The sequence below is a fragment of the Lithobates pipiens genome, unplaced genomic scaffold (genome assembly GCF_037356315.1).
Source record: "Lithobates pipiens isolate NorthernLeopardFrog02 unplaced genomic scaffold, aLitPip1_a1.2 Scaffold_19, whole genome shotgun sequence".
Taxonomy (NCBI): domain Eukaryota; kingdom Metazoa; phylum Chordata; class Amphibia; order Anura; family Ranidae; genus Lithobates; species Lithobates pipiens.
Window position 1 is genome coordinate 61,121,257 of NW_027507764.1, and position 12,503 is coordinate 61,133,759.

Here is a 12,503-nt window from a genome sequence, read left to right on the forward strand (position 1 = left end):
AGTGACTTAAACCACTTCAGCCCCGGAGGATTTTACCCCCTTCCTTACCAGAGCACTTTTTGCGATTCGGCACTGCGTCGCTTTAACTGACAATTGCGCAGTCATGCGACATGACACCAAAACAAAATTGACGTCCTTTTTTTTCCCCCACAAATAGAGCTTTATTTTGGTGGTATTTGATCACCAGTTTTTATTTTTTTGCGCTATAAACAAAAAAAGAGCGACAATTTTGAAAACAAAAAACAATACTTTTTACCTTTTGCTATAATAAATATCCCATTTAAAAAAACAAAAAAAAAACAATTTTTTTCCTCAGTTTAGGCCGATACGTATTCTTCTACATATTTTTGTTAAAAAAAAAAAAAAAAAATCGCAATTAGCAATTATTGATTGGTTTGTGCAAAAGTTATAGCATCTACAAAATAGGGGATAGATTTACGGCATTTTTTATTCTTATTTTTTAATAGTAATGGCGGAGATCTGCGATTTTTTTTGTGACTGCGACATTATGGCGGACATGTCAGACACTTTTGACACATTTTTGGGACCATTCACATTTACACAGCGATCGGTGCTATAAAATTGCACTGATTACTGTGTAAATGTGACTGGCAGGGAAGTAAACACCAGGGGGCACTGCAGGGGTTAACATGTTCCCTATGAGAGTGATTCTAACTGTGGGGGGACAAGGGGAGGAGACCGATCAGTGTTCCTCTGTACTAGGAACACACCATCGGTCTCCTCTCCTCTGACAACACGTGGATCTGTGTGTTTGCATACACAAATCCATGGTCCTGCTGTGTTCCCGGGCAATCGCGGGTGCTGGGCACATGCACCAGGTCCCGAGTGATGCTGCCGGCGGCCCGTGCGCCCCCTAGACGGCCGGGAATCAGAGGACGTCATATGACACCATCCAAGATGGGAGATCCCATCTGTGGGCGTCATATGTCTATAGGCCAGGCTGAAGTGGTTAAAGTGGTATGCCCATTTTAAAAAAAAAAAAAAAAATTAAAAGTAAGCAGCTACAAATACTGCAGCTGCTGACTTAATAAATCTGACAACCTGTCCCAGGGTCCAGCGATTGTGGGGGATCAAAGCCCGCTCGTCCCCCCTCCGTTTGGCGGCGCCGGCATTGTTATTGGAAGTGCCCGGCTGTGGCTTCACAGCCGGGCACCCAATATGCATGCGCGCGCAGTGAGTGGGCACGCAATCATCTGGGACCTGTCTTGTGTCCCAGATGATTGACAAGGGGGAGGAGGCAGAGCTGATCCCTTCCTGCGCAGAGGGGAAGTGATGTCACCAGCCCAGGCGTTGAAGGAGGCAGACTACGAGGGACCCCCTAGCAACAGGCATTTAGAGGTGACTCGAACCTTCAGCTCCCTCTACATATTTTCTATGGGATTAAGGTCTGGAGACTGGCTAGGCCACTCCAGAATCTTAATGTGCTTCTTCTTGAGCCACTCCTTTGTTGCATTGGCCGTGTTTTTTGGGTCTTTGTCATGCTGGAATACCCATCCATGACCTATTTTCAATGCCCTGGGCCCAGAGCCCAGAGTGGAGAAGTCGGAAGAAGACCACCGAAGTCAGAAGAAGACCCCCCGGAGCTGATTAATAAATTACTTTAAAAACCTGTGTTGTGTTTTTTTTTTTTACACTTTTTTTCCCCAGGTGAATGGGTAGGGGTACCCCTAACTCATTCACATAGGGTGGGGGGCCTGGGATCTGGGGGTCCCCTTATTAAAGGGGGCTCCCAGATTCCGATAAGCCCCCTGCCCGTAGACCCGACAACCAACGGCCAGGGTTGTCGGGAAGAGGCCCTTGTCCTCATCAACATGGGGACAAGGTGCTTTGGGGTAGGAGTGGGCCACCCCTCTTCCCCAAAGCACCCACCCCCCCATGTTGAGGGCATGCGGCCTGGTACGGTTCAGGAGGGGGAGCTCGCTCATCCCCACCCCCTTTCCTGACCAGCCAGGCTACGTGCTCAGATAAGGGTCTGGGATGGATTTTGGGGGGACCCCCACTCGTTTTTTCAGCGTAGGGGGGTTCCCCTTAAAATCCATACCAGACCTATGGGCATGGTATGCTCCCCAGAGGGGGAACCCATGTCGGTTTATTTAAAATTTGGCATGGAGTTCCCCCTTGAGAGCTGATTATTATCTGATTGACCACGGCCAAAGTCGCCTGGCCTGGGGCGACTTTTAAAGTCGTGTTGAAGTCACTCCAAGTCGCGCTGTTATTCATACTCAAGTCATGTCCAAGTTGCCTCCAAAAGTTGCGTGGAAGTCGTGTTGCCCCTGTCTGAATGAACTCTACCTGGTAATGCAGCGGGGCCACTCGGCTGCAGCGAGTCTGCGGTAGGCAGTCTGCAAGTGGAAACCAAGCTGGACCAATATAACTATAAAGTCAGCTTTAATAAATACAGAGCATTAATATGTGTTTTATACACGCATACATTTTAGCTCAAAAGGGAAGGTTCAGTTAAATCAGCAAATCAATATACTAATGTATTCCTCCATTGGTAAGTGCTGTTGTCCAGGATCCCTGAGCCAGGTACTAAGCCAAGCATACAGCTCAGAAAAGCCGGTAAGATATGAATATTCACCTCTTTGATGGTGCATCCCCGGTCTGCTCATCCACATAATCCCGCTTCAGCTCCTCTGGAACGTCGCTGTCACTGTCATACTCCTGATAAGCACTTTTTTCCAACTCATCAGATTCATACTGTGAAAAGAGAACACAAGGAAGACACTCCATTTGTTACTTTTACAGGCCTAGAATTTGCAACTTACTTCAATCGTGGCAGAAAACACGGCTTTTTTTTACATTGATGGCAGAGAGAAATAAAAAAAAAAAAAAAGCTTTGCTCTAAATTCAGACAGGTACAAATATTGAAGCTGCCATCGCCGTGATAATGACTGGCACACACAGAGCCTATGCAGTGGGAGCAGAAGAACCTTCATCTCAAATACAATGCACAATACATAAAACGCAACGTTAACAATGACGGCATAAAACAATCGATAGGACAAGCTTTATCCATGTTCCCTTCTGCTGTGAAGATCTTTGCAAATGTTTTCTGAAGACGACAAAGGAGGGGACAAGCATTGGTTGAGAAAACGTGTACTCTTGGCACTGCTTGGCAATGCACAGGCATTGCAATACAGGGAAACAACTGACAAAGAGCAACACCATGGAGGGGGGGGATCGACTTCAAGGCACCAATAACCATCAACTATTGTCAAATGGTCAATGTGGGTGCCCTGCCTGTCTGCTAGTCTTAGGAGATTTGGAGTGAGATTTGGCATATTACACCACCCCAGGTCTGCATATGCTGTAGAGAAGTGCTTCAAAGTGCTCCTTGTTTGGAGCACTTGTCTACAGCACATGCAGACCTGGGGTGGTGTAATATGCTTTATTAAGCCTCTCTACCTATCCAGTGTTAGAGGAACAATCTCCTTCTCCTTCCTCGTATGTTTTTTCCCTTGGATATTTCCAGATATTCAAGTGTTTGTGTTAGATGACTCATAATATCTCTCCCTGGATAATACTTACCTTGGCTATGTTGCACCCATCAAATCTGCTCCTACTTTCTTTGGCCATTTTTCTGACCCTTGATTTTTGATTAGGCTCCTTTCCCTTGAGCTATTCATTGATGTTTGGGCACTTGGATGCCTCCCGGCGATGTTAACTGGTGCTCAGCCTTCTGTTGATTTTTTAACTCAATACTATCTCTGTCCGCCAAGACCCCCTGAAGAGGTCTCGACGAGTTGAAACGCGTAGGAGTGACCCCTGGGCCTCGCAGCCCTTGTGGCAGATCTAGCATAATATATGTTATGTCTTTCTCTTATACCAAATACACTGCATTTTACTCTCCCTGATATTTTTAATTATGTTCTAATACAACTTTGTAATTTGTTATACAATTGTTGATGGTTATTGGTGCCTTAAAGTTCCCTTCATGGTGTTGTTCTTTGGAATGTATTAGGGATTGGCACCTCTACCTGTGATATTTACTAGGCACAAGCGGTACATTTTGATGGAAACAACTGGCATCTGCAAAACACATACTGTCCAGATGGTCAGTAAAAACAGACAGAGGAACGATTGATTCAAAGCCTGCTTTAACCACTTTGTGACCAGCGGGGCATTACAGACCTGAACTATGGAAGATGTGCCCAAAAAGACAAGCAGAGGAAAATTTGCCTACAGACTCCCTGCATCTGATCTTTTCCCATTACTGACTTGCTATGTCTTGTTCTGTACTGTCTCACAAAAAAAGGACATGGAACATTCTCATGTCAGAGCTGTCTACCATGATGACTGGTGATCTCATGACTGGTGAAGTAAATTATTAGGAAGCAGCTGGAGAGGGGCAGACATCACAGATCCACAGAATGAATGGAGCAGGGAAAGCTTTGCATTGCAGGTGATCAGGTTCAGATTCCTCTCCAGCAAGGAGAACAGAGAGCAGCACAGTAGTGACATCACCAAATCTCACTCCTAATCTCCTGAGACTAGCAAATGGAACAGCAAGGACTATGTATGTTAAGAACATTTGCTATGATGGTGGAGAACATTAATAGGAAATAATATGAATCATTTAACGGTTATAAAGGTAAACTAATTTGTGAGATAAATTTACCCTCTTACCTGTCAATTAAGCCCTGAGAGGACAAAGACCATCATCTACTGCATCCCAACAAACACCCAACTGTAGGAGGTACAAGCCCACAAGCAAACTAATCTGGAGCCTTTCACCTACAGTGCCTACTAGTGGCTGAAATGCACATCTCTCTTGTTTGAGAACTGCATGGAGAAGTACAGTGTTACTTGAACTGTATTCCAGAATTTGCCTCTCTTCAGCTAAGAGAACTTATAATTTACATAAAGTCTCAGAAATCTTTCATGTTATATAGTTTGAATACCATGTCATAGTGCATCCATGTGAGGGATAATAAACTCATTGACTATTTATATAAGACACTAACTGTGATTTGAAAAGCCACAAATGTGGGAAATTAACCTTTAATAGCCATTGTAACCAGTGTGTGCCACCTTCTGTGATTATACCAAGGCCAAACATTCCAGGGTATGTAAACTTTTCATCACAGCCATTTGGGTGATTTCTGTTATTATGATTTTAAAAGGAGGCAAAAAACGATGCGATAATAAATGGCTTCATGTGATCACTATCCTTGAATAAAATAATTTTTTTTGACATGATTAGTCATATTTTCAATATAAATGCCAAAATTTCCCAATTTCTGCCAGGGTATGCAAACTTGTGAGTACAACTGTACACACATACACTGGTCAGCCATAACTTTACGACCATCCATGACCTCCACTTTTTACCCCCAAACCAGCTGAGAGCTGTTGAGGCACGGATGCCACTAGACCTCTGAGGGTATGTTGTGGTATCTGGCACCAAGCCATCAGTAGCAAATCCTCCATGGATGAGGGTCCTCCCTGGAGCGAACTTGTTTTTTCAGCACATCAAACAGATGCTCAATTGGATTGCAATCTGGAGAATTTGGAGTCAACATCCCAAACCTTTGTGTTCCCCAGACCATTCTTTAACCATTTTTGCAGTGTGGCAGTGTGCATTACTGAAAGAGGCCACAGACATGGAATACCGTCTCCATGAAGGGATGTACTTGGTCAGCAACAATGTTTAGATAAGTGGTGTCAATTAACATTCTAATAAATGGCAGGATGAAGGTTTCCAAGCAGAACATTGCTCAAAGCATCACTCTGAGGCCGCGTACACACGGGCGGACTGTCTGTCCAACTTAGTCCGCTGAAACACATTTCAGCGGACAGTCCGCTCGTGTGTGGGCTTCAGCGGACTTTTTCAGCGGACAGTCTGGCGGACTAAGTCTTTCGGAATGTTGGAAAGACTGTCCGCTGGACTCGCATTTCGGCGGACAATCCGCCCGTGTGTGTGCCAGTCCGCCCTACTTTTGAAATGAGCGGACTTTTCCCGCCCGGAGAAAAGTCCGCTCATTTCGAGCGGGTATCCAGGTAGGCGGGGCCCGCGACGGAGACGTCGCTGACCCCGCCGCCTGGTATGCACTTAAAGGGGAACCCCAACGCCGAAAAAAATCAGCGTGGGGGTCCCCAAGTGTCACGTACCTGGTTAGAGAGCCCCAACGTGCAGGGAGCGGCGCCTCGTAAACCTCCGGCTCTCGAGCCCCTGGTGATGGAGACAGGGGTTCAGGAGCCCGGAGGACACAAGTGCCTAGCCGGATAGCAGATAGCGGATACAGCTGGAACAGATGGTAACTGGAACGGCAGGTGCACCCGGCGCTGGATGTCGGTCAAGGACTGCTGGACGGCTGGCACAAGTGGACCGGCAAGGTGGCAGAGACAACGGGTGCCGGACTTCGGGCAGGCAGGCGTAGTCAATCAGGCTGGGTCGGTAACTATCTGGCAGCGGAGGTACAGAAGCGGGAGGCAGAGGCGTGGTCAGTCAGGCTGGGTCGGCAACTATCTGGCAGCGGAGGTACAAAGGCGGAAGGCAGAGGCGTAGTCAATCAGGCAAAAGGTCAAGGGCAGGCGGAATACAGGCAGAGTCCAGGAACAGGTCGGGTATAATATCAGGAACACAATCACAAACAGACAGCAGAAGTCTCAGGAACGCTGTAGACCGAACAGCGCCGAGGAGCAGGAGCTGTGGCCTTAAATAGTCTATTGGGCACCAGGATTGGTCGTACGGCCCGTTTGCGTACCCCCGCAGGTGGCCGTGGTTACGCTCGTGACCCCGCGCACGTCCGTACGGTGCGAACGCCCGCTTGTGTTAACGCGCACCTGCGAACGTCTGTTGGAACCTGCGTGCACCCGCGCGTGTTTGTTCGCGTCAACCCGCGTCCGAGGGCGTCGGAGATCCCGTCGTACAGGAACCCTGCAGGTAAGTCTCTTCTGTACGATCGGGGTAGCGGAACGACCGTGACATTGCCCCCCCCCAAAGGGCAACCTCCGGATGCCCAACTGCGTCATCCTATCAGGATGGGACCTCTTAAAGGCTTGGACTAGTTTTGCAGCATGCAGGTTGGACTCTGGTTCCCACGAGTTCTCCTCAGGGCCGTAGCCCTTCCACTTAACCAAGAACTGGATCTGGTTCCGTCTCTTCCTGCAGTCCAGGATGGACTCGACCTCGTACTCCAGTTCCCCATCAATTGTCACGGGCTCAGGAGGATTGGTATTCCGGTCAACAAAGGGATCAGGAACCGCAGGCTTCAGTAGCGAGACATGAAAGACCGGGTGTATCCTAAATGACTCCGGGAGTTTCAGTTCAACGGCCACGTCATTTAGTTTCCTTACGATGGGAAATGGACCCACAAACTTCGGGCCCAGCTTCTTGGATGGGCAGGCTAGCTTCAAATTTAGTGTAGACAACCAGACCTGGTCCCCGACCTGGAGGTCAAGTTCCCCTCTTCTCCTCTTGTCAAAGGCCTCTTTATAGCATTTCTGGGTCTTCGCCAGGGTCTCTTGAAGAAGCTTGTTATTGTTCAAAAAAAAATTAAGGTCCTCCAGGACTGCAGGTACAGAACATTCGGGGAGACTACCGGACAAAAAGGACGGATGGAAACCAAAATTTGCAAAAAATGGTGACTGTTTAGTGGCAGAATGAGTAGAATTATTATAAGCAAACTCTGCAAGCGGTAAAAGTGATGCCCAATCATCCTGAGAGAAAGAGGAGAAACAACGCAGATATTGCTCTAACGTCTGGTTGGTTCGCTCGGTCTGGCCATTGGTTTGAGGGTGATAGGCCGAGGAGAGACGAAGCTCAATCTTCAGAGCTTCACAGAGAGCTTTCCAGAACCTGGACGTAAATTGTACTCCTCTGTCAGAGGTAATGTCAGCAGGAACACCGTGGAGCCTTACTACTTCCTTAATAAAGGCCCTGGCCGTTTCTGTGGCCGACGGGGTCCCCCTCATCGGTATGAAGTGGGCCATCTTGGTAAACCTGTCTACCACTACCAGGATAGAGGAGAAGCCTTCAGAGAGGGGCAGATCCACTATAAAGTCCATAAATATCATCTTCCATGGTCTGTCCGGGATGGGTAAAGGTCTCAACAAGCCCCAAGCCCCTAATTTGCTACCTTTATTCCTGATGCAGGTGGTGCATGCCTCCACATATTCCCTGCAATGCTTCCTCATCTGGGGCCACCAGAACGTGCGCTGGAGCAAGTCCGTGGTCTTGAACACCCCAAAATGACCGGCCAATGGATGGTCGTGACAGGAACTGAGGACCGCCGTACGTATCTCTTGGGGGACGAAGATTCGGTCCAGATGCCAGAGAAGTCCGTCCTTGGAGGTTAAGGAGATGTCCGGTGGGATGGCTGGATCGCTGGAAGCCTGTTTAATTTGGGATAGGAGGCCTTCCTGGAGCAGAAGGAAGTTTCCTGGAGGCAGGATGGTGTCGGAGGTAGGAGGTTCCACAGCTTCGTTGTACATCCGGGAAAGAGCATCAGGCTTCACATTCTTTGACCCGGGCCGGTAAGTGATGTGGAACACAAATCTGGAAAAGAAAAGTGCCCACCGGGCCTGCCGAGGTTTCAGTCGCTTGGCTGCTTTCAAATACTCGAGATTTTTATGGTCGGTATAGACCAGGATTGGATGAGAGGCGCCTTCAAGGAGATAGCGCCATTCCTCCAATGCTGCCTTGATCGCTAGGAGCTCCCGGTCACCGACATCATAGTTGCGCTCGGCTTCTGAGAGTTTGCGGGAGAAGAAAGCCACCGGGTACAGAAGTGACTTAGGTCCCTGTCTCTGGGAAAGTACTGCCCCGACGGCCACTTCCGAAGCATCCACCTCCAGGATATAAGGCAGCGAAGCGTCGGGGTGTTTGAGAATTGAGGCAGAGATAAACAGGTTCTTCAGAGTTTCGAAGGCCTCCTGAGCCCTAGGGGTCCACTGAAATTTCTGGTTCTGTTTGGTCAGCTCAGTGATGGGGGAAATAATGGAGGAAAATCCCCTGATGAATTTCCTGTAAAAGTTCGCGAATCCCACGAAGCGTTGGACCCCTTTCTTGTCCGAGGGAGCGGGCCAGTCTACGATGGCTGAAATCTTCTGTGGGTCCATTTCTATGCCGTTTACGGAGATGATCAAGCCCAGGAATTGGATACTTTGCTGTTCAAAAACGCACTTCTCCGGTTTGGCGTAAAGGCCATGGAGGCGGAGACGGGCTAGGACACTCCTCACATGCTCCCGGTGTTCAGCTAAAGAGGAAGAGAAGATTAAGATGTCATCGAGATATATAACAACAAACAAATCAAGGTACTCTCTAAAGACATCGTTAACAAAGTGTTGAAATGTAGCGGGAGCGTTACAAAGTCCAAAGGGCATAACTCGGTACTCATAATGTCCGAAGCGGGTACGGAAGGCGGTCTTCCATTCGTCGCCTTTGCGAATGCGAATGAGGTTGTAAGCGCCCCGTAAGTCCAACTTGGAGAACACCTTGGCCGACCCCAGTCTCTGAAATAATTCGGGCACTAACGGTAGAGGATAACGGTTCTTAATTGTAACTTTGTTGAGTGCTCGGTAGTCCACACAGGGCCGTAAGGAATGGTCTTTCTTCTGAACAAAGAAAATCCCTGCGCCTGCTGGGGAAGTGGATGGTCGTATGAAACCCTTCTTCAGGTTGTCGTCCAGGTAGGTTTTCAAAGCACCCAGCTCGGTTTCAGATAAGGGGAAGATCCTCCCGAACGGGATCTCTGCTCCAGGGAGTAGGTCAATAGGGCAATCGTATTGCCTGTGGGGAGGTAAAGTCTCTGCGCCCTTTTTACTGAATACATCTAGAAACTGGTGGTAAGCTTCGGGCACAACCTGTCGGAGCTCGGTGTCTGTCTCCATGCAGAGCAGAGAAGAAGAGGCAGGGTCCGTGTTGGTGGCTGGGAAGCAGTTTTGATGACAATACGCAGACGGGAACTCTACTTCTTCAGTGAACCAGTTAATCAGAGGGTTGTGGGCCTTCAACCAGGGCATGCCCAGGATCACGGGAAACAGGGGGGATTTGATGATGTCCAGACTCAGGAATTCCTGATGAGTTCCGGCTATGGTGACAAAAAGCGGGGACGTCTCCTGGGTAACGGGTCCGGATTTAAGGGAGGAGCCGTCGGCCAGAAAGATTGAAAGTCCCTTTACCCTAGGCCGAAGAGGGATGTTGTTCCTCAGGGCAAAAGACAGGTCCATGAAGCCGCTGCAAGCTCCAGAGTCTATGATGGCGTCAACGCTGAGAGTCTCTCCGGAAAACTGTAGGAGAAGAGGTACAACCAGGTGAGAGGTGGTGTTGATGCTGGGCAGAATGGCAGGAGAAGCAGAGGGTGCAAGAAGGCACTTACGTGACTTGGCGGGGCAGGTGCGAACGTAATGTCCAGATTCCCCACAATAAAGGCAAAGGTTGCCAGTTCTCCGGCGTTGGCGCTCCTCGGGCGTCAAGGAAGGGCGAAGAAGACCCAGTTGCATAGGCTCCGAAGGATCCAGAGCAGGTGGAGCAGGAAGGACCGGAGGGTTGGGACTTGGAACCCGCGGCATCATCCAGACTGGGCGAGAAGTGGAAGTTGAGCGCTCTAAACGACGCTCCCTCAAACGCCTGTCAATCTGAATCGAGAGATCGATGAGGGCTTCGAGGGTTTCAGGGGTTCCCACGCGAGCCAATTCATCCTTCAATGCCTCCGAAAGTCCCATGCGGAACTGGTAGCGAAGGGCTGAGTTATTCCACTCTGTGTCGGCACTCCAACGCCTGAACTCAGACACATAGTCCTCTACTGGCCTGCGACCCTGTTGGAGTACATGCAAAGCTGCTTCTGCAGTGGCGGCAAGTTGCGGGTCCTCGTACAGTCGGGACATGGCTAGGAAGAAATCGTTCAAAGAGTCCAAAGAGGGGTCCTTTCGTTCGAGGAGACGATGTGCCCAGGCCTGAGGTTCGTCGGTTAATAGAGAAATGACGAACCCCACTTTTGTTGCCTCGAGAGAAAAAGTCCGGGGTTGGAGGGCGAAAAAGAGCTCGCAGGAGTTCCGGAAGGCCCTGAACTTATTCCGGTTACCGGAGAAGCGGTCTGGTGTAGGTACCCTTGGTTCTGGCGGCAACATGACCACTGACGGTGGGCCTGGAGACCCAGAGGCAGCCGGGGCTGCGGCAGATAGGGCCTGGACCCGTTCCTCCAAACGTCCGTAGCCTTCTTGTAAGCTCTTCACGGCCTGGGTGAGGCCGGCTAGATGATGGCAGAGTTCATCCATGGGAGACGCTCCCTGCGAGGGCTCAGACATCCTGGCTGTTCGGTACTGTCACGTACCTGGTTAGAGAGCCCCAACGTGCAGGGAGCGGCGCCTCGTAAACCTCCGGCTCTCGAGCCCCTGGTGATGGAGACAGGGGTTCAGGAGCCCGGAGGACACAAGTGCCTAGCCGGATAGCAGATAGCGGATACAGCTGGAACAGATGGTAACTGGAACGGCAGGTGCACCCGGCGCTGGATGTCGGTCAAGGACTGCTGGACGGCTGGCACAAGTGGACCGGCAAGGTGGCAGAGACAACGGGTGCCGGACTTCGGGCAGGCAGGCGTAGTCAATCAGGCTGGGTCGGTAACTATCTGGCAGCGGAGGTACAGAAGCGGGAGGCAGAGGCGTGGTCAGTCAGGCTGGGTCGGCAACTATCTGGCAGCGGAGGTACAAAGGCGGAAGGCAGAGGCGTAGTCAATCAGGCAAAAGGTCAAGGGCAGGCGGAATACAGGCAGAGTCCAGGAACAGGTCGGGTATAATATCAGGAACACAATCACAAACAGACAGCAGAAGTCTCAGGAACGCTGTAGACCGAACAGCGCCGAGGAGCAGGAGCTGTGGCCTTAAATAGTCTATTGGGCACCAGGATTGGTCGTACGGCCCGTTTGCGTACCCCCGCAGGTGGCCGTGGTTACGCTCGTGACCCCGCGCACGTCCTTACGGTGCGAATGCCCGCTTGTGTTGACGCGCACCTGCGAACGTCTGTTGGAACCTGCGTGCACCCGCGCGTGTTTGTTCGCGTCAACCCGCGTCCGAGGGCGTCGGAGATCCCGTCGTACAGGAACCCTGCAGGTAAGTCTCTTCTGTACGATCGGGGTAGCGGAACGACCGTGACACCAAGTCCACAACAGACCCTTGTCTGAGCACGCTACCCGGCCGGCCAGGAAAGGGGGGCGAGCGAGTGCCCCCCCCTCCTGAGCCGTACCAGGCCGCGTGCCCTCAACATGGGGGGTGCCTTGGGGAAGGGGGGGCCGCGCGGCCCCCCCACCCCAAAGCACCTTGTCCCCATGTTGATGAGGACAAGGGCCTCTTCCTGACAACCTTGGCCGTTGGTTGTCGGGGTCTGCGGGCGGGGGGCTTATCGGAATCCGGGAGCCCCCTTTAATAAGGGGGACCCCGGATACCGGCCCCCCACCCTATGTGAATGAGTATGGGGTACAATGTACCCCTACCCATTCACCTGTGAAAAAAAGTACAAAAAAACAGGGTTAAAATATTTT

General features: G+C 50.4%; 1 protein-coding gene across 1 annotated transcript in view; it reads right to left on the reverse strand.

Moving 5' to 3' along the window:
- The window catches only part of VPS50 (VPS50 subunit of EARP/GARPII complex), a 367,497-nt gene that overhangs the window by 49,167 nt on the left and 305,827 nt on the right, over positions 1 to 12,503 (reverse strand). Inside the window, exon 19 of the mRNA XM_077490790.1 lies at positions 2,603 to 2,721. Coding sequence (XP_077346916.1) covers positions 2,603 to 2,721 — 119 coding nt within the window. The remainder of the gene's footprint in view (positions 1 to 2,602; positions 2,722 to 12,503) is intronic.